Below are 21,719 nucleotides of genomic sequence, written 5' to 3'. Positions count from 1 at the left end.
TTCCCTCCCCCCTCTCCTTGGAACCTCCTAGAGAAGCGACAAGGGGGTGCTCTAAAGGGACAAAGGAAACGGAGAGGAGGCAGCAGCTGTAAAACTTGGGTGCTAGAAAGCAGGAAGACAACAGGTCTTGAACTAGGCAGACCCGAGAAAGCCAAGTCTGGGCTGGATAGGTGGGGACGGAGCAGCTGCTTCATGCCACAGAACACCAGAAAGTTCTGGATGCTCAAGGAAGGCCTGAAAGTGGGTAACTGGTTATCGTCTGCTTAAGTTGCAAGTTCTGATCCCCTCCTGGAGGACGGCAGTGCCCCCCTATTCAGCCTTGCCCTCCCACCGCACCCCACTTTTTAGGGAGAGTGGACCAGGCTGTGGAGGGGAGACCGCTGGCCTGGGGATACCCTGCACAGCTGAAGTGGATCCCCACAGTGATTGGAAAAGCAAACACGCTGAACTTTGATCATCCTCCAGCACTGGTCCCCGGCTCCTTCTTCCACGTGGGGAATTTGGATGTCTGTCCAGAAGGAAAGGCTGGAAGCGGGAGACCTGATGTTTCAATGGTGGTTCCGCCCCAGCAGGCGTCCGGTAGCAGGGCTTGTTGCAGGGACATCCTCAGAGAGGAAGCACTCGCCATGTCGGGTGCCCCACCCTGCCCGGCCACCCACGCATCCTAGGAATCCTCACCACAGCCCCAGGAGCAGGTGCCCTTCCCGCGCACACGTGCAGCACCCCTGCAGCTGTGGATGGAAGCTGAGCTGGGCACGACCTGTTCCATGGCCATTCACCACCAGGCCACCTAGCTCCTGTGAAACAAGAACAGCAGGCTACGGAAAAGGAAGGCTCTGCGGGCAGGAGAGCTCTAGAAATTAAAAGTACGAGAGCAGAAAACAGAAAGCTCTGTCGCAGGGTAAAGCAGAGTCTGTCTCCCACAAAGTAGAAAAAGTGGGACAACGGAGAGAAAAGACTCGTTCGAGCATTAGAAGGTAACTTCTGAAGATGTAACCCGTGGATAGAGGGACACTGGTCAAAGGAACGAGGCAGGTGTACCCCAGAGCCGGATGGCAGCGGTGGCTCAGACTGGAACGGCCCGTTCCCCAGAACCATCCAGACCCAAATGAGGTCACATCATCCACAAGCTTCAAGACACAGTGGGGGTCCAAAAGAGATCCAACGCGCTTCCACGGTGGGTTGGAACAGAGACCCATAGCGTACAACGTCCCCATCAGCCCTAGAGGCTTGTGGCCCCGTTCTGGCCATGAGTTCCCAGGAGCGAGTTCCCAGGAGCACCTGCAGGGCAGGAGGCCCAGGGGACCTTGCCAGGGTCAGCAGTTCAGAGGCCAGTAAGACCTTAGGGTCTGGACCCAGTCCTGCCTGAGCCCAGCTGTGTGGCCTCGGGCAAGTCTCTCACCCTCTCTGGGCCACAGTATCCCTCATGGAGCCCCTCCCAGCCGTCTGAAGCTCAGTGGCTGGTGTGAGGATCAGCAGGAACAGAGTCCAGGCTCCGCAGTGAGTGCTGGGCACTGGGAGCTGTGATCTGCAGGGCCTGCAGCTGGCACTGACACCATCCCCTTCTGGATGGTGTGGCTGTAATCGGCAGAATCCCCTTCAGCAGAGCTCGTTGCTCTTAATTACTAGCATTAAAGAGCTGGTGCTCCCCGCTTGTCCTCTGTGCCTTGCCCCCAGTGGACGTGCTAAGGGAGTGAGACCCTGTCCTAGCATGACGGAGGCAGCGCCGTGCGGAGTGGAAGCAGGAGGACCCAGAAGTTCTCCGGATGGTGGGTCTTGACTGCGTGGTCTTGACCAGAGGCTCTGCGCCAATCAGGGATAATCTCAGATGGGAAGAGAAGGTGGGAGCTGCCCCGCCGCGGGCAAGACTCACGGTCCCTTCCCCTCCCTCAGCAGAGACCTTCGCCCGCCATGGAAACCCTTGTCGCCTAGCTCAGCAGCAGAGCCTATACAGGGCACTGTGGTGTGGGCATATTGGAGGTGGGCTGCCCGCTGACCTCCTGTTGTCCGTTCCCAGGTCCAGGACGCAGTGAAGTGCCGCGTGGTGGAACGCCAGGAGGAGGGCAATGGGGACTCGGGGGGCTCCTTCCAGAACGGCCATGCCCAGCTCATGGTAGGACCCCGAGCCCCGGGGCAGCCCTCCCACCTGGCACTCTCCACCCCACCCTGTGCCCTCAGACCCTCACCAGGTCCCGGCAGCCCCACCTGCAGGAGCGCTGAGTGCCATTTGCACTTGGAGAAACTGAGGCTCACCAAGGGTACTTCCCTGGTCCAGGGGTGGCAAGGAATTTGGGTGGGGCCTGACATGCCTGGGGTGCCCGTTCGGCCAGTTGCTGCCCCTTGCTCTGTCCCAACACCTGCCACCCCCTTCTCTGCCCACACCCCCTTTAAGCCCCTCGATCTGAGCCCGGGGAAGGAGCTCCGTCTGGGCAGGTGCTCCATGCCCCCATACCTGCTGCCTCCCTGGCATCCTGCCTTTTGTCTGGACCCAGCCAGTCCTGCTGGATCCCCTGTCCCCTCCTGGGTCAGACACTGGGGTGATTGTGTCCTTCTCCCTCTGTCCCCTCACCCTGTCCTTCTGACTACACCCTCTTGGCTCCCTCCACCCAGTCAGGCCCTCCTTGGGCCTCTTTGCCAATTTTCTGTCCCCATCCAGCCTTAGTGGGGAGCCTCAGGCCTGGTTCTGCCCCCCTGCTGTCCCTGCTCTCCTTCCAGGGAGCTCATCCACGCCCAGGGCCCTGCCCAAGCCCATCCAGGCACGTGGCACCATCTGTAATGCCCCCTCAGCAGCCCACAGGGGGCCCTGCCGACTTAGCCCATCCCAGAGCCAGCCCTGACCATCCTCCTCCCAGCCAGGGCCTAGGGCCAGAGGGGGAGGGAGGGGCCAGTGGGGGGGAGCCCAGTGGTGGGGGTGGGGGTGGCCCAGTGGGGGTGGGGGAGGGGCCCAGTGGGGGGGGAGTCCTGTGGTGGGGGTGGGGGTGGCCCAGTGGTGGTGGGGAGGGGCCCAGTTGGGGAGGGAGCCCAGTGGTGGGGGTGGGGGAGGGGCCCAGTGGGGGGGAGTCCAGTGGTGGGGGTGGGGGTGGCCCAGTGCGGGAGAGGGGCCCAGTGTGGGGGGGAGTCCGGGGGTGGGGGTGGCCCAGTGGTGGTGGGGAGGGGCCCAGTGGTGGGGGAGGGGCCCAGTGGTGGTGGGGAGGGGCCCAGTGGGGGGGGAGGGGCCCAGTGGTGGTGGGGAGGGCCCCAGTGGTGGTAGGAAGGGGCCCAGTTGGGGGGAGCCAAATGGGGGGGTGGGGGTGGCGAGGGTCCCAGTGATGAGAGGGGACCGTCCCAGGCCTGCCCCTGCCACACCTCTGCCTGCCACCTGATGTCCGGCCAAGCTCGTCATCCCCGTGCCTCAGTTTCCCCATCTGGAACAGGGCACGTTCAAGGGCTCTAGTTTTGTCTCTTTGGGACAGTCTTCCCCCTTTGCTGAGGCCTCTTCTGGGCCTGCCCTCTGGTCTCTTCTTGGTGGCCCGGCCCTCCGTTTGCTAGGTTGGAGGTTAAGGAGCCAGCTGTTCCTGGAGGCCCACAGCTCCCCAAGAAGGACCCTCACCCCCTGCAGTGGGCCCTGAGCCGGCTCCCCCAGCCAGGCCCAGCTCCAAGGGCCTGGGTCGCCCCCTCCCACGTGCACACTGCTCCGAGGGGTGGTTGGGGAGGTGACAATGTCCTGAGCTGTTGCCTCGGAAGGGGGACGACTGAACCCCACCTTTTCTTCTCTCTGGCTGGGCAGCCTCTTTGTCTATAGAATGGGGCTCACGTTGGCCCCTAGAGCTGGGGTGAAGTGTTGTGGGCAGACCCTCCATGCACATTGGTGGCCCAGGTGACAGGTGGCCCTGGCTGGACAGCGCCCATGTGCCCTGCCCCCTGGAGGAACCAGGGAGGCAGAGTGGAGGAGTTCTTGTACTGGCGGTGGGAGCCAGGGACCCTGTGGGGATTGGCAGGGGACATGCAGGCAAGGCCTCAAGTGAGCCTTGGCTGGGAACCACTGCTACTGCCCAGCCAGCCCGCAGACCCTTTCCTTGGAGGTAGAACACACATCCGTGAGCATGTGCATGTGCGACCACACAAGTGTGAGGCACGGACGTATGTACGGAGACCAGAACCCCCACCCCACCCCCAGATGAGAAATTTCAGAACTGGGGACGTAAACCGAACACGTTAACTCCCTGCTCCTTGCATACTCATAAATGTGCACACATGCAGGCATGGATGTGTGCGTGGAGGCCACATGTACACAAACACACGTGCAAGAGCAAGCAGAGACGTGGCCCCCACTTGGCACGTGGATGTGAACACCAGAGTCTTGTGCAAACATAACCCATAGCTCCTTGCACACGTGCAACCCCCTAGCCCTCCCGAGCATGCAGACACGCACGCACACGCACACACACACACATACTGCTGTCCCTTTCCACCCCATCCCTTGCCGGGCACCTGTGCTGAGAGGCCAGCTTCACGGCCTCCTGCCGGCCGCCTGGCCCCCCACCCTCCGCCCGGCTCCCCACGCCCACCTGGCCCCCACCTGCCCCACGGTCTCTGTCTTATAGACGGACTTCGAGAAGGACGTGGATCTGGCCTGTAGATCAGGTGAGCGCCTGACAGGTGAGAGCGACAGGTGGCCTTGCCTGGGCCCACTTGCTTCTTCCTCTTTACTGTGTGTCTGTCTGTCCCACTGTCCTCATCCCACCACCTGCCTCCTGCATCCCACACTGTCCGTGGAGGGCCTGGTCCTGGGCCACCCCACCCACCCCCACTCAGGCAGGGTCTGTGGGGCATGAGCAGAAGGCTCTGGAAAACTGTCCTGGAGCTCAGGCATGGCAGGAGCAGGGGATGTCTCTGCACCAGTGGGATTCTTAGGACTGAAAAGGCCCTGCACCTCAGGCTTTCCCACCCCTGTCCTGGTCATCCCCACCCCACCCCCAGTATGTCTCCCAAGTCCTGAGAAGCACCCACAGGCCCTGCCAGACTTCCCCTCACCTGCCTCACCCCATCATACTCCCAACCTCAGGCCTGCCCTCCTCAAGGGCTGTGTTCTGTCATCATTAATCTCATCTCATTGCAGAAAGAGTGTGGGGGTGGGGAGGGATTTGCACATCCCAGTATGGGGAGACATTAGCAGGAGAGAGGAGAAGAGCAGGGAGCAGGAGGCACCGCTGAGCCCCAGGCTAGCACTGAGCTTCCTGGAAGCAAGTACAAAAAGGGTATCAGTTGCTTCCCAAAAAGGAAGCCCCTGAGAGTGGGCAGACAAGGAGCTGTTTCTTTCCCCAAGGGCCATTCTGCAAACCAGGGGTCTGGGGTGGTGACAGGAGGCTGCAGAAGGGCTGGCAGCCACACCTTTCATCCCAGATAGCAGAGGCGCACCTTCGCTAAATCTTCCCCGGTTTCTCACAGGCTGGGAGGTGGGAGTGTTAGCTGTTAACAGGAGCCTTTCTCCAGTCCTCACCTTAGCCCCGCAGCCTACCTGGGGAGCAGGGCAGTAGGAGAGGTGGGGTCAGTTCCATCCAGGTGAGCACCTGCCTCTGAGACTTCAGCTCCTTCCTTATTACTGAACGAGCTGTGCTGCCTGCTCAGGGGCTCTGGTGCCCAGCCTGGCAGGGGGCCTCAAGGGCGCAGTGTGTGGGTGTTGCTGGGTGAGCAGTATCCCCCTCCCAGGTGCTGAGTGTGCGAGGTGAGCAGGGATTCTGCCCTTGGGGAACTCAGGTGTGCCAGGTGGGTGGGCCCCAGAGGGAGGTCAGGGTAGGACAAGGGGAGGGAGGGTGGCAAGGCAAGCGGGAAGGGGCTGGGGGCCCCAGGGAGTTTGGATTACTCACCCAGGGCTAGGGAGGCCTGTGGCTGGATTGATGCAGGGTAGCCCTGAGCTGCTCTGCATTTCTGCCCGTGGGGAGTGGGATGGGGGCTTGTGGGAGGAGCCCCAGGGACCATGAGTGTCCCCGGGACTGGCCGGGCCCCCTGAAGAGGTGGGTGTGCTCATGGAGATCAGAGGTGGATGGGGGCATCTGATGGAAGGACACAGGACACGTGCAGAGGTGAGGCATGAGGAGAGGGGCGTACCCTGAGATGGCCCCGCCTTTCAGGCAGGTTTGGCGGGGAAAATGGCATGTCAGTATGGTGGAGCCAGAGGGTGGCAGGTGGGGTGTGGGGAACAGGGGAGAGGGCAGAGCTGAATGGGGGCTGGGGGCTGGTGTCTGAGAGGGTGGTGAAGGGGAGGGACCTGGCATGGTGGTCTGAGAATGCCCCCACTGCAGCGATCAGAGAGGAGGAGGAGGGAGGCGGGGAAGGAGGGAGGCCTGGCAGCAGAGAGGGGCGGAAGACAGCAAGCTGCTATCGACCTGGGATGCTTGGAGGTCGTGGGTAACTCCCTCCAGGGCCAGTGCTGACCAGAGGAGGGCAGGAAGCAGCCTGGGTGGGGAGGGGCACCGGCAAATGGGGGTGTAGTTAAGGGACCACTGCAGAGACCTCCCAGCCTTGCCTAGTGGGAGGGTGCAACTGTCCCAGTCAGGGTAGGTGCCCCAGAGGTATCCTGAGTTGAAATCTGTGGGGAGCGGGCATTTCTCTGGGGGATGGGGGTCTGAAGGGCATTCCCTGTGGAGAGCTGAAGCTGGGTGCCCATCAGGGTGGGGGAGCAGCAGGGCTAGGGAGGGGCTGTGGGCAACACCAGGCAGGAGGTGATACAAGCTGGTGCCCAGGGCAGAGGTCAGGGCAGCCTGGGCTGGCTCTGTGGGAACTGGCCCCTGTCCAGTGTAGCTGGACAAAGAGGTGCATCCCAGGGGGGCATTGGGGGACAGAGGAGGGGAGTTCAGCACCTGCACCAGGAAGAACGGCCTTCGGGGCAGAGGTGGGCATGGGCAAAGGCTCACGGGCTGGAAGGGGCTGGCCCGGCAGTGCCGGTGGGGCTCGGGGGTCGCACTGGACTTTGCAGGGCGTCGAGGGGCCCTGGGGAACCAGATTCCAGCCTGGCTTGGCATCATGGTCGTCAGACAGCGGGGGAGCTCCTGTCCCCGAGTCCCAGGGCACCCTCGCCCCCAGATGGTGACTCAGCCTGCCAGGGCCGTGAGTGGGTGGGCGCGGCCAGGCCTGAGGCATGTTCTGCCCACCTCCTGCACTTCTGAGCCAGCATGGATGCCTGTGGGGCCAGCTGAGGCCGCCCCTTGCATTCTGCTTCTTGGCCATGTGGGAGGTCCCTGTGTGGGGACCCGGTCATTTGGCCTCCTTTGGGGGCTGCAGATGGGGGGGGGAGGACAGAACCAGAAGGTGGCGGCGGCCCCAGGGCCAGGAGGGGACCTGTGCCTGGGGGCCCACCCTGTGGCCGCCCTGACCCCTCCCCCCACCCCACGGGCCCCTGCAGTGCTGAACAAGGACATCGCCGCCTGCCGCACGGCCACCATCACAGGCACGCTAAAGCGGCCGCCGCTGCCGGAGGAGGAGAAACTGCAGTTGGCCCACGCCAAGGCGCCGCCCTCCGGCTTCAACAGCCTCCCGGCCAACGTCTCCAAGCTGCACCTGCACGGCTCGCCCCGCTACCCCGGCGCCGGGGGCCCCCTGCCCGACTTCCCCAACCACTCGCTGACCCTGAAGAAGGACAAGGCATCCAAGGCGTCCTTCATCGGCGATGGTGACATTTTCAAGAAGCTGGACTCGGAGCTGAGCCGGGCCCAGGAGAAGGCGCGGGACGCGAGCTACGTGATCCTGCCGCCCGCCTCGGCCACGCTGCGGCCCAAGGCCAAGGAGGAGCCCAAGTACAGCATCAACCTCGACCAGATGCCGCAGACGCGCCTCATCCACCTCAGCGTGGCGCCCGACCCCGGCCTGGCCACCCGCGAGCCCCCGGGCGCCGGCCCCCCCCGAGGTGCCCCCTGCCCAGCCCCCGCCGCCCCCACCCCCGCCCCCTCTGGAGCCGGCGCCCCCCAGCCTGGGCGAGCCGGGGGAGCCCGCGGCCCAGCCGGGACCCAGCGTGGGCACTGGGACCAAGAACGAGAACGTCTCCACCCTGTCCATGAGCTCCCTGGAGGTGAGGGCCAGGGTGCGGGGGTGGGGGCTGGGCCTGGGAGCCCAGGAAAGGGCCCGCTGGGGCCATTGCGTCTCTTCTGCGGACTGGTGGCCGGGCCTGGGCCACACCTGCCGTCCGGCCGTGGCTGGGAGCGGCTCCTCCCTTGTCCCAGCCCTGGCCTGGGCGGCTCTGTTTCCGGCCTGGCTCAGAGGGCCTCAAGGCCCAAAGCTTGGACTGATCAAGCCAGAGCTAAGCCAGGCTTGGGGTGCAGACTCCACATCCACAGACCCACCCAAATGTGGAGGTGACCCCAGAACCTCCCACAGCCTTTTGGACAATGGGGCTCAGGCAGGGGCAGCAGCCTCCCCAGGAGCCCCCACCCCACCCTTGCCCTGGGTCTCTGGTGAGACAGCCTTGGACCCCCATGTTTCTCTCCCTGGGGGGCCTGGCGCCCATGGCCCCCATAGCTGTGCCATGGCACAGAGTGCAGATGTCTTGGGCAGGCTGAGCTGGGAGAAGAGGGGACAGGGACTTCCCAGAGTTCATCCCCAGCTCTGCCTAGGCTCACTCATGATGTGACCCTGGGGGTCCCTCCCACCCGCCCACCGGTCACTCTATCACCTGCAGCCCCACCATCTGCCCCGCCCACTTTCCCCAGAGCCCCCCAGCCTGGGTTCCGGCAGGGGGACACTGAGAACAAGAGTGCAAAGTGAACCCCTCCTCAGGTGCGTCCCCCAGGCTGGGACCCCGAGCAGGTGGATTATAGGGAACCAGCTGCAAATGCCCCCTCACCCCTTTTCCCCCAGCGGCGGAAATCGCGGTATGCAGAGCTGGACTTTGAGGTGGGTCCTGGCGTCCCCTTCCCCCAAACACCTGGGAGGGAGGGGTGCGAGCTGGAGCTGGGGACCGGGGCTCAGCCTGGCCTGGGAGCTGGGCAGGGGTGTTGGAGCCCACAGACAGGTGTGGGCGGGGTGGGCTGGTGCGCCCTCCTGGCTCAGGACCCCTTTTTCCTGCAGAAAATCATGCACACCCGAAAGAGGCACCAGGACATGTTCCAGGACCTGAACCGGAAGCTGCAGCACACAGAGAAGGACAAGGAGGCGCTGGGTCCCGACAGCAAGGTCTGGGAGGGGGACGGGGGGGGGGGGGGAAGAGGGAGGTGGAGTGAGGACCAGGAGGGAGGGGGGTCATTAGGTCAGGCTGCCTCCTCCCTCCTTCTACCCCTCTACTGCCCATCTCATTCATTTAGCCATTCCCAAAGATGATCCAGCCCAGCCCCTGCTAGATCCTGGAGACACAGGGGCTCGCACAGAGGTCTGGCCCCAAGGAGTGTGCCCAGGGCTAAATGGCCTGGACCAGGCTGCCCCTGGTAGGAGGGAGTGTTGAGCCATTGAGGGATACTGAGAAGAGAAGAGCCAGCCACAGGGAGACGGACAGCCAAGTCTCCGGGCTGCAAGCACCCCCACCCTTGACCTGGCTGTGGGGGCCTGCTCCCTTGTGAGGCAGCCCTTTACAAGTTGGGGGAGAGGCTCTGCCCATGCGACCCCAACAACCACACCCCCCTCCCTGTCTCCCATCCTACTTTCCTGTTCCCCTCTCCTGTCTCCCCCTCTCTCTCACTCCTCTCCTCTCCCATACCCATCTCCTGTGTTCTGTTCTCCTGTACCCCCTCATTCCCCCATCTCCTACTGCCTCTTTCCTCCTGTCCCCCTCTGCTGATGCCCTCTCTCCTGCCCCCCTCCCTCCCTGTACCCCTCTCTCCTGCCCCTCCTCTCTTGCCCCTCTTCACTGCTTAAATTCACATTGGCACACTTTCTCTCCTCCCCTGTCCCTTGCTCTGGGTGTCCCCTCCGCCTCTGCACACATCCCCCACCCCCAGCAGCCAGAGAAACAGCAGACTCCCAACAAGAGGCCCTGGGAGAGCCTCCGGAAAGCGCACGGGGCGCCCGCGTGGGTGAAGAAGGAGCTGGAGCCGCTGCCGCCGACTCCGCTGGAGCTGCGCAGCGTGGAGTGGGAGAAGACGGGCGCCACCATCCCGCTGGTGGGCCAGGACGTCATCGACCTGCAGACCGAGGTCTGAGCGCCCGCGGCCTCGCACCGGCCGCGGAGAGGGAGGCTCGCGTGGCCCGCGCCTGCGCAGGAGGGGCGCGGACACACCCGCGGGCGGCGGCTCAGGCCGCGCTCAGGCCTCAGGGCGCCCGGCCTCGGGCGCCGCGCGCAGGACAGGAGGGGCGGCCCCGGCGGGCACAGGGCCCGGAGGCCGCCGGGCCGAGCGCGGCGGACAGTGGGCGGGCGGGGTGCGGCCGCGGAGGACCCGCCCGCTCGGCCCGGCCCCGTTTTTTAGACACCCCCACCCCCGGGAAGCAGCCAGCCGCCCCTTTCCGGGGCCCCGGGGTCCCTCCCCAGACCCAGGCGGAGAGCACAGCCCTCCCACCTGCGCGGCCCCAGGGCCGGGACTAAAGCCCACCGGGAGAAGCAGGGGTGGGCAATCTATTTTTTCTCTCCTTTTCTTTTCTTCAATAAAAAGACTTAAAAACCCAGTTCCTCTCTGTGTGTAGCTTTCCTCGACGGCTCCCCACCCCGGGGGCCCCAGGTTGTGTCCAGGCTTCAGGGGCTGATTCTGTCTGGGCCGTGGAACCCCCACCCAGCAGGCAAGCAGGCAAGGATCACCCCCAGGCCAGCAGGCAAGGATCACCAGGCCAGCAGGCAAGGATCACCAGGCTGCCCATCCTCCAGGGTGGCCATGAGGGAACCTTCTAGAGCCTGGGTGCCTGGCCGCCCCGCGCTCCCCCTTTCCTGCCCTACTCTGTTTATGCCAGCCTCCCTCCTCTGCGTAACCTTTTGGGTATCCCCCCACCTCCACACTCCCTCAGGGTTGGTGTGGGGCTGGAGCAGGGGTGCGGGACCGCAGCACTGCGTCCCTTCCTGGCCTGGCCTTAGTGGTCCCGTCTGCCCAGGGGGCCTGGAGAGGTCACCTCACAGCGAGAGTGAGAACAGACGTGGAAAGCCCCAAGCTGCAGCCCACGCCCAGCCAGTGCAAGGTCAGCGATGCCCGGTCTCGCCCTCTCCGTTCACGCCCCTTCCCCAACACTTGCCCCCTCCTGCCTGCAGGAGTGTCCCCACCTCTGAGCAGGCTGCAGCGGGGAAATGCTGACTCCCGCCCTTCTCCGTGGTTCCAGCAGGGGGCAGCCTGAGACTCCGCAGCGAGCTTGGCTGGGAGGCGGGGGAGTGGGAGGAGAAGGCGGCGCCGCTGCTCTTGTGCCGATGGGCTAGGCAGATACCTGTTGCCCACCCCCACCCCAAATCCACACCCAACTAACTAGAGTGGTCTCGAGACCAGTGGGCAGAAGCTGCCGCCCATAGAAAGGGCTGTGCTGGGTGGGCTACATAGAAGACCCAGAATCCCCAGATCATGCCCCTGCCCTGTGCAAGTAATAGGGAAAGCAGTGCCATGCCCTGCCATAACTCGGGGGGTGGGGGTGGGGGGGAACTGGCAGGGGTTGTCCCCACAGCATGGGGCTTGGCTCTGATAGTGTCACTGTCTCTGCATATGTCTGTGAGGCCCCTCTTCTCACACACACAGTCGGGCTGGCAGGTGGGGAGGGGAAAATGCTTGGTAGGTGTGGCCTCCTGCACGACTGTCAGCAGCCACAGGTGACCAAGCAACTGAGTGACCATAGGCGACCATGTGCGGCTGAATGACTATAGGTGACTGACTGTGGGTGGTCATGGGTGACTGTGAGTGGCTGAGACACTGAGAGTGGCCACAGGTGACTGGTTGACCTCAGGTGGCCATGGGGGACTGGGTGGCCATGACTGCGAGTGATCTCAAGTGACCATGGGTGACCACAAATGATTGACCATGGGTAACTGTGAGTGAGTGGCTGCAAGAGGTCAGAGATGACCACAGGTGATCGAGCAACTGAGTGGCCACGGTGGCTGGGTGACCACAGGTAGCCATAGTGGCTGGTGGTCATAACTGTGAGTGGTTTTAAGGGATCATGAATGGCCATGCTGAATGGGTGGATGTAAATAGGGTGACGGGAGGGCATGCACCCACCCCTGCAGCAGATGAGGGGAGAGTGTGTGAAACCCCCAAGCCCAGCACACAGCAGGCCCTCAGGAACCAGCTCCTGGAGCCACAATTCTGAACACTTTTAAGAATCACATTTTGTGTGTAAGATTTGGTGGCAGCATCTGACCCAAACTCAAGCTTGTTATAGATCATTTGACCCCCCTAATGAACATGGTCATATGCTTATTGCAGCGATGTTAATGCATTTTATTAGGGTTCCAGTGAAATGTCGCATACACCCTACTATCTTTCTAAACCAAGAGATCCTGAATTCCAAACGCATCTGACTCCAGGGTTTTGGGAGAGGGGCTGCAGACAGTGATCCCAACCTCTCCTCTAGGCTGCTGTGGAAGGAACCTGGGAGGGCACCTGGAAGAAGTGGCCCCAGGGAGAAGGTCCTTAGGCCTGGGATCTCCTCCTGTTAAGGCAGCAGAAAGCACTGGGTAAGAGTCTAGAGTGTCCTTCATCTCTGCCCTTGTGGAACCTGAAGCAGGTGCTTCCTCACCTTGCTTACCTCCCCTGTCCTATACCCAGCACTACCTGTCACACAAGGATCACACCGAGGTCAAATTTCAGCAAGTGACCAGGATCAGGGCTTAGTATGTGGCCTGGATCAGGGCTCAGTGTGTGACCAGGATCAAGGTTTAGAGTATGACCAGGATCAGGGCTCAAATTGTGATCAAGATCAGGGTTCACATGGTGACCAGGATAAAGGCTCAGTGTGTGACGAGGTTCAGCACGTGACCAAGACCAGGGTTCCGACTATGATCAAGCTCAGAGTTCAGAGTATGACCAGAGTCAAGGTTCAGACTGTGACCAAGATTAGAATTCAGTCTATGGCCAGGATCAGGGCTCAGTGTGTAACCAGGGTCAGGGATCAGTATGTGGCCAGGGTTCAGTGTTGTGCATCCCAGCCCTTGTCTCCAAGAAAGCCATATCTATACCAGTAGAGGGCATATCTCCAGTTCCCTGCATCAGCTCCATTTTCACAGCTGCTTGATGCTCACAAAAGCCTCCTACTGTGACTCATCACAGACTTTGCTGTCTGCTCCCAGCCTATCAGAACAGAAAGCCAGCCAGGGTTGAATGATTCCAGAAGATCTTCCAAAACTTTTAGTCCTGCTTGATGGCAAGTGAGTCCTGCTTGATGACTGGTAAGCCCTGCATTGGGTGGGGCTAGGGGCCCTGGGGCCCTCAGTTGCTCAGAACAGGGGAATGGGCTAGGGCTCGGGCCTCTCCCCGTATCTCTGCTGGTTTCCTTCTCTATTTTATCCAGCTGTTCAGAGTGACACAGTCTTGATGCTGGACAAGGCAAAGATCATGATCATGTATTCAGTGAGGAAACTGGGACTCAGCGAGACTGATGCTGCCAGCATCCCACAGGTGAAGAGGGTAGGGCTGCATCTGGATCTACCTCTCTTGTTCTAATTCTGCAACCCTTCCCACGTTGGGTGGGTCACCCAAGGACAACAGTGGGATCTCCATCTACTTGTTCCTCCACCAGAAGTCACTCTCTATCTGGGGACTCCAGAGCTGGCCAGGCCAGGAGAAAGATCTTCAGGTTCCCTTGGTTTGCTCACATTTTTGTACAACCACCATCCTCATTGACAACACAAGTCATGGGTGAAGCTGAGGCCGTGTGAGCTGCCACTCCTCTACCTACCATCATCAACACCATGCTGACCCTCTGGAGAGGTGATGGGCTGTGGGTGGAGGTGGTCACCACGATAGGCAAGAACATTGCAGAGACCAAAGGCAATGGTGATTGTTGGGTGGATAGAGGTGGAGCTGCAGCTGGAAGATCTTGGTGCTGATTATGATGACAGTGATGGTGGTGGGGACGGTTTCTTAGTGCTGGTGCTGATGGTTATGGGGTTGGAAATGGGGATCTCACTAGCTTACCCTGTTTCCAGCTCCCACAGGGACTATCTGGAGGGAGGATGGATGGATGGATGGATGGATGGATGGATGAGGGATGGATAATGGAGGGTAGATGAATCGATGGAAGATGGATGTACGGATGGATTGATGGATGAGAAGATGGATGGATGAGAAGATGGGGGGATGGATAGATGGAGGGAGGATGGATGGTTAGATGGATGAACATGCTAGATGGAAGGTGGATGGAGGGAGGTTGGATGGCTGGATGGCTGGATGAATGGATGGAGGGATAGGAAGATGAATCGCAGGAAGGCAGTTAAGAACAACGTCTAGGGTCTGAGTCACCTGAGGGTGGAGCTGAGATGAAAAAAGACCATGAAGTGCATCTCAACAGCACCTCCTGGATCTGGAGGAAGCTCCCCTCATTTGAACTCCACCTGCTTGTTCCCTTTTCCGTCACCAACTTAAACAGCGCTGGGAGTGGAAGAGCCCTAAGAAGGTACCCTCCACCGTGCTGGAGTGGCCTTGCCTTTAGGCAGCCGGAGATCCTTTCTGCCAAGTCTTTCACAGCCACCTCTCTCACCCCATCTCCCTGGTTCTGGCTTAGGGGCAAACAAACTTGCTGCTCATAAGCCCTTCCTTGAATCTAACCTAAATGTGGTATCCTGTAGTATGAGAGGATTACTGCTTCCATCTGGCAGATTCTGTCCTTCTGCTCTCCTTTTCTTCCTCCCTCTATTCTGACTCACAAGCCTCTCGCCACCACCTGGCCTGCTTCATGGCCATCTCTGCCAGGCGCTGATGGCTCCTGGTCTTGTTCAAGACAAAGCACAGACCCTCTAGGCCCCCTGCAAGGCCTGCCTTCCATAGGATATTTCTGCATGGAAGAACAGATCAACAGTGGGCTCGTGCCTCCAGGACTCGCACTAGAACTTTCCAGAGGACAGGATTGTTCAACCCCAATCCCAACTCACGGTCACCTCCTGAACTAAGGGCTGTGTCAGGTGAGCATCACACCTGGAGGGCTGTCGTCTGCCACCTTTTTGCTGTTTCCCACAAGGCGGCTGGTACCTAAGGATCCCAGAAATAAAGTTAAGCAGGCCTGGGCACCCCCACCCCTCTCTGCCTGCAGCCCCTGCCCCCACTCCAGCCCCAGGCTGCCAGGCAGCCCTCCTCTGACAGATGTGCAATGTTCCCCTCACACCTTGTAAGCCTCTTGGTTCCCTCCAAGGCATTGCCCTGGGGAGGTGATTCCAGCACCAAGGACGCCTGCAGTTCCCCCAGACCTCAGAGTGCAAGCAAACAGTCAGGGGTCACACAGGGCCCCATTTCCTGCTCTACTGCCTCTTCCCTATGGCCTAGAGAGCCTCAGAGCAACCTGTAGGATGGGAGCCCCACCCTCCCTTCCCTGCAGCCTGTAGGGAGATGGTGGGACGTTCTGACTCTCCCATTGTGTGCCCTCTGTGCCCTGGGGCCTGCTGGGCATCTGCTGGGTCACCCCAGCCTGGGAGAGAGGTGCAGAGGGAGAGCTCCACTCCTGCAATGGGTGGTGGATGGAGGGAGGCTTGAACCAATCAGGCTCTGACTCGGGCCCTTCCCTTGACCTTGGGCAAGCCCCTCGTCCTTTGGGCCTTTGTTTCCCAGCCGATGCCATGAGGCAGGACTGGGTGCTTTCTGAATGCCCTTCCGGGGCCCTCATTCTGTGACTCTAAACTTCTAGAGGCCTCAGGAGCAGCGGGCACCCCAAGTATTTTTTCAGACCTTAAAAATAACCAGGAGGGGCGGAAGCGTCTCTAAATAGCTTGCGAATGTGCCAGTCACTCCCGCTGGGGAGCGGAAACTCCTCCAAATAAGGCCTTGGCGGAAGGGAGCCGGGACAGTCACCGCTGGCGTCAGAGCCACCTCCAGAACCTTCCCTCCACCGCCAGCCCCCACCCCCGGGGCCTGCCAGCTGGAGGGTTCCCCACAGAGGGCGGCAGGAGGACTGGGACTTCCTCGGAGGGCAGGTCTGGGTCAGGCTCTGCTCAGGGCTCCCAGGAAGTCTGGACTCTTCTAGATGTCCAAATCCTTCCTGGGGATGATGGCATTTGAGTAAAGAGCATTTGGGTCCTAGAATTTAGAATTATGGAAACTTAAAGTGCACCAGGCTAGAAGTGTGAATTTAAACATATGGCATTTTAGGACACATTCAGACTCCTTCCCCCAATCTCTGAGGACATGGGTACAGCCAATGCCCAGAAGGGTGGGGTGGGTGGCTTCCCAGTAGCCATCCTCACCCAGTGCTCCCAGCAAGCTGGGGCCCTGCTCAGCGCATCTCCCACCTGGCCAGGGAGGTGGAAGGGGTGTTGCTGGGCTCAATATGGTTCTCCGGGAATACCATATGGACCCCCACTCAGGAAGGCGAGGCGGGTGGGAGGTATACCCCATCAGTTGCCTCCTTCTGTCATCACACGGAGCTCCTCCAGAGGCAGATGGTGAGTGGGGGCAGCCTGGAAGTTGGGGTTCCAGGACCTCAGGACTACCCTCCCCTTGCTGGGCTCCTGTTAGCACAGAGGTCAGGTTTTCACCTCCTCTGGCTGGCACCCTCAGGTTTCCTCCCAAGACCGACTCCTTCAGCCCCTTTGGAAGTCTCTCCCCCTGGGGAGAGGCATCTGCTGGACTCTACCCCAGCCCCTCCAAAGGGCAAGGCTTAGCCTCTGAGGATGAGTAATTTGGGGGGGCGGGTCTCAGGCCCTATGACAGCAGAGGATGGAGAGGGCCTCTGCCTCATTGGAAGAGAGTGGGGGAAGACATGGTCTGGTGTCAGGACAAGGGAGCAGTTGGGAGTGGGAGGTGGGGGGTGGGACCGAGCAAAGCCATGACCCTCCTTACCCGCCCCCTCCTCCCCCACAGTGGCTGATCCTGGAAGGTCAGTGAGTTGCAGCCAGAGAAGCAGGGGTGGGGTCCCCAGCCAGTACCCAGGTTAGATTTGGAGGTTAGAGCCAGGACCTGTGCTTGAGTTATGGTGAGGCGGGGTGGGAGTGGGATGGTGCTGGATCGGGCTGGGAATGGCCGAGTTCCCAGGGGTATTCAGCCCTTGACCCCACCACCTGCTGGACTGGAGGGGAGAAGTTGGGCTCTCAAAGGATTGCAGAAGAATTCTGGGCCCAGAGTAGGTTCCATCCCACCTCAGGTCACCCACAAGTTGCTAGGAGGGTAGGCATGGCCAGGGTCATGTGCTGCAGTCTGGGCCCAGTCCCAGTTGCCCCCCGCCCATCATCTCCACCTGGGTCCTGGACAGCCCCCGGACAGTTCAATCCCCTCTAGTCCATCTTTGTGTGAGGCTGCCAAACACTCTCCTGGCCCCAAACTTCACGTGTCCTAACATTGTCCCCAGCCCTGGCTCTGAGTTTCCTTGAGGGCACTCTGTTCCTTGTATCTTTGCATGAGGAGCCTGGTCCCCCTCAGGATAGGGCCCACTCATGAGCCCCCACAACCACACAGGGGTTGCTCAGAGCAGGCTTTGTTAGCATAGCACAGCTGGGTGGGATGCAAGGGTGTCTGGGGGGAAGGACCAGAGCCTGCTGGGAAGGGCCCACAGACCACCTCCACCTGTCTCCAGCTGTGTACCAGAGGACATTCTAGGAAGGGACAGTCATTGGAGGAGAGGACAGCAGAGGGGACTGGGAGGGCAGAGGCTGCTCTAGAGGACTCAAGGCAAGGACAGTCCCAGTTGGATCCTGTCCCACTGGTCTCAGAGGCCTGTCAGTCCAGCTGCAGCACCACCTGAGTGAGCATCAGGCCTGCAGGGACCGTGGTGATGGGCCTGAGGGGTCTTGGCGGAGGCTCCCCAAGAAGCAGATAGCAGGACATTTGCAACAGCCTCCTGCCGCTCCAATGGGGCAGGGACTATAACATTACCCTTCTTTAAAGAAGAAGAAACTGAAGCATAGAAAAAGTGAGTGACTTGGCTGTGGGCTTTGAAGCCTGGCCACCAGGCTGCAGCACCTGGCTTCCTGGCTGTCACGCTGGACACTCGTGTGTGGGACATTTAGAATGGCTGAGTGCTGTCCTAAAAGAAAAAGAGCAATTTCCATTTCAAAAATTAAAAAAACAAACAAGATGCTCAGATGTGGCTGCTCTCTAAGCCCAACTCTGCAAATGAAATCACTGCCTTCCCCACTACATGTTTCATGACACCCAGGGGTGAAAGTCTCCCTGGCGGCATAGGCGAGGACTCGGAGGGAAAAGCCTGGCCCTTGCACAGTGAGATCAACAATGCCATCCTGACCAAATGGGGAAAAGAAGTGTAACAAATAAGTTATCAGTGGCTGAGAGAGTATAAACAGAGTTGAGAGGCTACTCTAGAGGTCACTCTTGACGCAATCTTCTGTTAGACATTCTGTTAGGATTCCTGCCAATCCTAAAGAACACCTAGGGTGTTAGATAAGACTCTACAAAGGTTCCACGTACTAGGGTAACTTTCCAGAAACCTACAACCTCCAAATGGGTCCCTGGACCAGATATGTCCTGAAATGCAGAGGGGCTAGTCTTTCCAGAACATCAACTAGTTCCATCCCCCTACCTCATATTATTGACAGCCCCTTCCAACATGAAAAAGTTAGAATGGGCATAGCCCAAATAACCCTACAGAGTGGGAAAAAGATCAATGGTGATGGTGGGGTTATACAGAGAAGGTAGGTTTAAGAAATAAGTATGATTTCTGAATCATTATATTGATATTTCTTTTTGTCTCTTTTAGCTAAATTAAAAACCTAAAACTGTGGAATTGTAACCCATACCAAACTCTGTTCTACAACCAATTGTTGTGATGTGCTTTAAAATTTATTGCTTTTTGTATATATGTTTATTTTTCACAAGAAAGAAACAAAAAGTCTTTTGTGAAGATAAATGCACAGCTATGTGATGATACTGTGAACCACTGCTTGTATACTTTGGATGATTACATGGTATGTGAATATATAATATATATCAATAAAATTTAAAAATAAAATAAAAAATAATCTAAAAAAATTTTTAAGGTAAAACAGACAAGAAGGAAGACACTGTGCTGACAGAGTAATGCAGAAACCTGCAGGTCTTTACTTGGGCCTGGACTATCTTAAGTGCCAACAGGATGCAGTATGCTGGGGCCTGGGCTGCCCCACCTCTCCCTGTTTCCCTGTCTTGCTGGGGAGAATTGAGCTCCCCTGCCCTGTCCAGCACCCACCGGGCCCTGAGTCCCTCTTTAGCTCCTCCTAAGGTCCTTCTCACGAGGGGTCCTCCTCTCTCTCCAGAACCTTAATGGGCCCCTTCTCATCAGATTTAATCATAGAGCTATTCCGGCTTTCTATTTCTTCTTGAGTCACTTTTAGTGTATTGTATTTTTCTAGCTACCCATCCATTTCAACTAAGTTTCCAGATATATGGGTATCAGGTCACTCATGACTGCCTTTTTAATTTTGGGTATGTCTATGCTTGTTCCTCTTTATCATTCCTGACAATTGTTGAAATTTCACCTTCCACTTTTTTCCTTGTTCAACTCTTTATCATATCAGTTGTTTTAAAGAACAGACTGCTGGTTTTATGGGTCCACTATATTATGTCTTTTTCCCCTTCTTTCATTAATTACCGCTCTCATCTTTATGATCTCCTTCTTCCTTCTTTCTCTGGGTTTATAATGTTCTTTTTCTAACTTCTTAAGCTGGATACTTAAGGGTAATTTTTAGCCTTTGTAGTTAAAATAAGCATTTCAGGCAACAGGGGTCCCTCAAAGGGTTACTTATTTCCACCACACACATTTCTATCTGTATTATTTTCATTATTGTTCGGTTCTAACAGTTTTCAAATTTCCATTATGATTGCTTTCTTTGATCTAGAAGTTATGTATGTTTTTAAATTTCCAAACGGCAGGAATTTTTAAATCTATTTTTTTGGCACTGATGTCTAATTTAATTGCAATGCTGTCAGAGAATGTACTCTGTGTGAGACTTAACTTTATTACCTAGAATGTGACAATTCTTATAATCGTTCCACATGCATTTTGTAACAGGCAGGTACACAGCTGTATATCCACTAAACCAAGCCTGTTGATTTAATTGTCCAAATTTCCTATACCTCAATTATTTTGTTTCTGCTTGATCTATTAATACTTGAAAAAAGTACATTAAACGACATTATGAAAGTAGCTTCTTTTCTCTGTAATTCTATCAGATTTTGCTTGCATATGTTGAAGCATACCAGTTTAAAGTTGTTATATCTTTCTGGTGAACTGAATCTTATTTGAATCTTTACCATTAAAACATCATAATGTCTTACTCTTTACTCTTAAAATCTTATCTTGTTTCATGTTAATATAAATAGCTGGGCTGACCTTTGTTAAATAGTATTTTCATGGTTTTATTTTCAAGTTTTAGGTGTGTCTCATGTAAAGGAATATAACTGGACTTGTAAAATCTAATCAGAGAATCATTTCTAACTAAGGAAGCTAATTCATTTATATTTTTGTAATTATTGATACATTTGGACTTAGTGATATATATTTGCTCTGCATTTTTATGCTTTTAAAAATATCCTTTCTGGATTTCTTGATGTGAACAAGTTTTTAAGGGTTAGAGTTAGGAGTTTTTTAAATTCATTTTTATCTTTCATTGGTTTGGGGATTGTGCACAATGTTTTCAATTCCTTTTGAATTTACCTGTGAAATTTTGCCGGTTACTTAACAAGATCTAAAATCTTAATCAGTATATTTACCCCCCTTTTAAACAACCCAAGGACCTTAGAATACTCCAAACCTTCTGTTTAGGCTTACATGCAAATGTTGTCCATAATTTAATTTAATTCTATATTTTTTAACCCCACAAATTAGTTATTATTATCATCGCCATTTTTTTCCTAAATTTGACAAAACATAGTTACATTTATCTGTGAGCTTATCAGTTTCCTTGCTCTCCATTCCTTCTCAGGGCTCATGCTTTCCTTCCTTCTCCCAGGCATACATTCTGTGGAAGTTTCTCTAGTGCAGGTCGGTGGGTGGTAAAAAGTCTCTCCTTCTGTTAGCCTCAGCGCCACATGCGGGAGGTTTGCAGTTGGCCATGCCTCTCACCTCATGGCACAGCGTCAACACTGGTCCATGTGAGGCCCTGTTCTGGTTTATTCTCTTCTGTCCCTATAGTCTGCTTCCCATCCCCTTCCCCCAGTCTAGAGGCACCTATTCTAATTTAGTTGATGTGTCTTTTTGGTATAGAAGTGGTCTTGCCAAAAGAAGTATGTATTTTTTAACTTTTTATTTTGAAATAATTTTAGGCAATCAGAATAATCACAAAGATAGCACAGAGATTTTCTGCGGATCCTAACGTTAACAACTTATGTAACCAGGGTACAATTATCAAAGTGCATATGTTTTTAATGTATTTAAATTATATCATTATGTATCTCATTCTGTTTCTTTCTCTTTTCTCATTACGTACATTTTTTTTTTTAAAAAAAAAGATCCTTCTGGGTTGCTATGTGTGCATCTGATCTGTTATTTTTTCCCTTTTTAAAATTTTTTAAGTGATTCTGTATTTTATTAACTGCAATGGCATCTTACATACTTGATAAATACAGTATTACATGAGTGATACCTTATAGGTTAGGCAGAAGGTTTATCGTACTAAATTATTAACTAGAATAGTCAAATTATTGAGCTATCTTGCCTGAGGAGGTATAAACTGCTCTCTGTAACTGCTGCTTTCAACCAATCCCTACCAAAGCTCCTAC

General features: G+C 56.8%; 1 protein-coding gene across 1 annotated transcript in view; it reads left to right on the top strand.

The window, feature by feature from the left end:
- Nucleotides 1-10,132, top strand: part of ADGRB1 (adhesion G protein-coupled receptor B1) — a 70,182-nt gene extending 60,050 nt beyond the window's left edge. The window contains 7 exon segments of the mRNA XM_077166648.1: nt 2,018-2,113; nt 4,584-4,623; nt 7,382-7,862; nt 7,864-8,044; nt 8,830-8,865; nt 9,040-9,144; nt 9,906-10,132. Coding sequence (XP_077022763.1) covers nt 2,018-2,113; nt 4,584-4,623; nt 7,382-7,862; nt 7,864-8,044; nt 8,830-8,865; nt 9,040-9,144; nt 9,906-10,103 — 1,137 coding nt within the window. The 3' untranslated portion in view covers nt 10,104-10,132.
- The last annotated feature ends 11,587 nt before the right edge of the window (nt 10,133-21,719 follow it).

Source organism: Tamandua tetradactyla, chromosome 6, assembly GCF_023851605.1.
Source record: "Tamandua tetradactyla isolate mTamTet1 chromosome 6, mTamTet1.pri, whole genome shotgun sequence".
Classification (NCBI taxonomy): domain Eukaryota; kingdom Metazoa; phylum Chordata; class Mammalia; order Pilosa; family Myrmecophagidae; genus Tamandua; species Tamandua tetradactyla.
The sequence above is the reverse complement of the archived record's forward strand: the minus strand, read 5'-3'. Positions and strand labels throughout refer to the sequence as shown.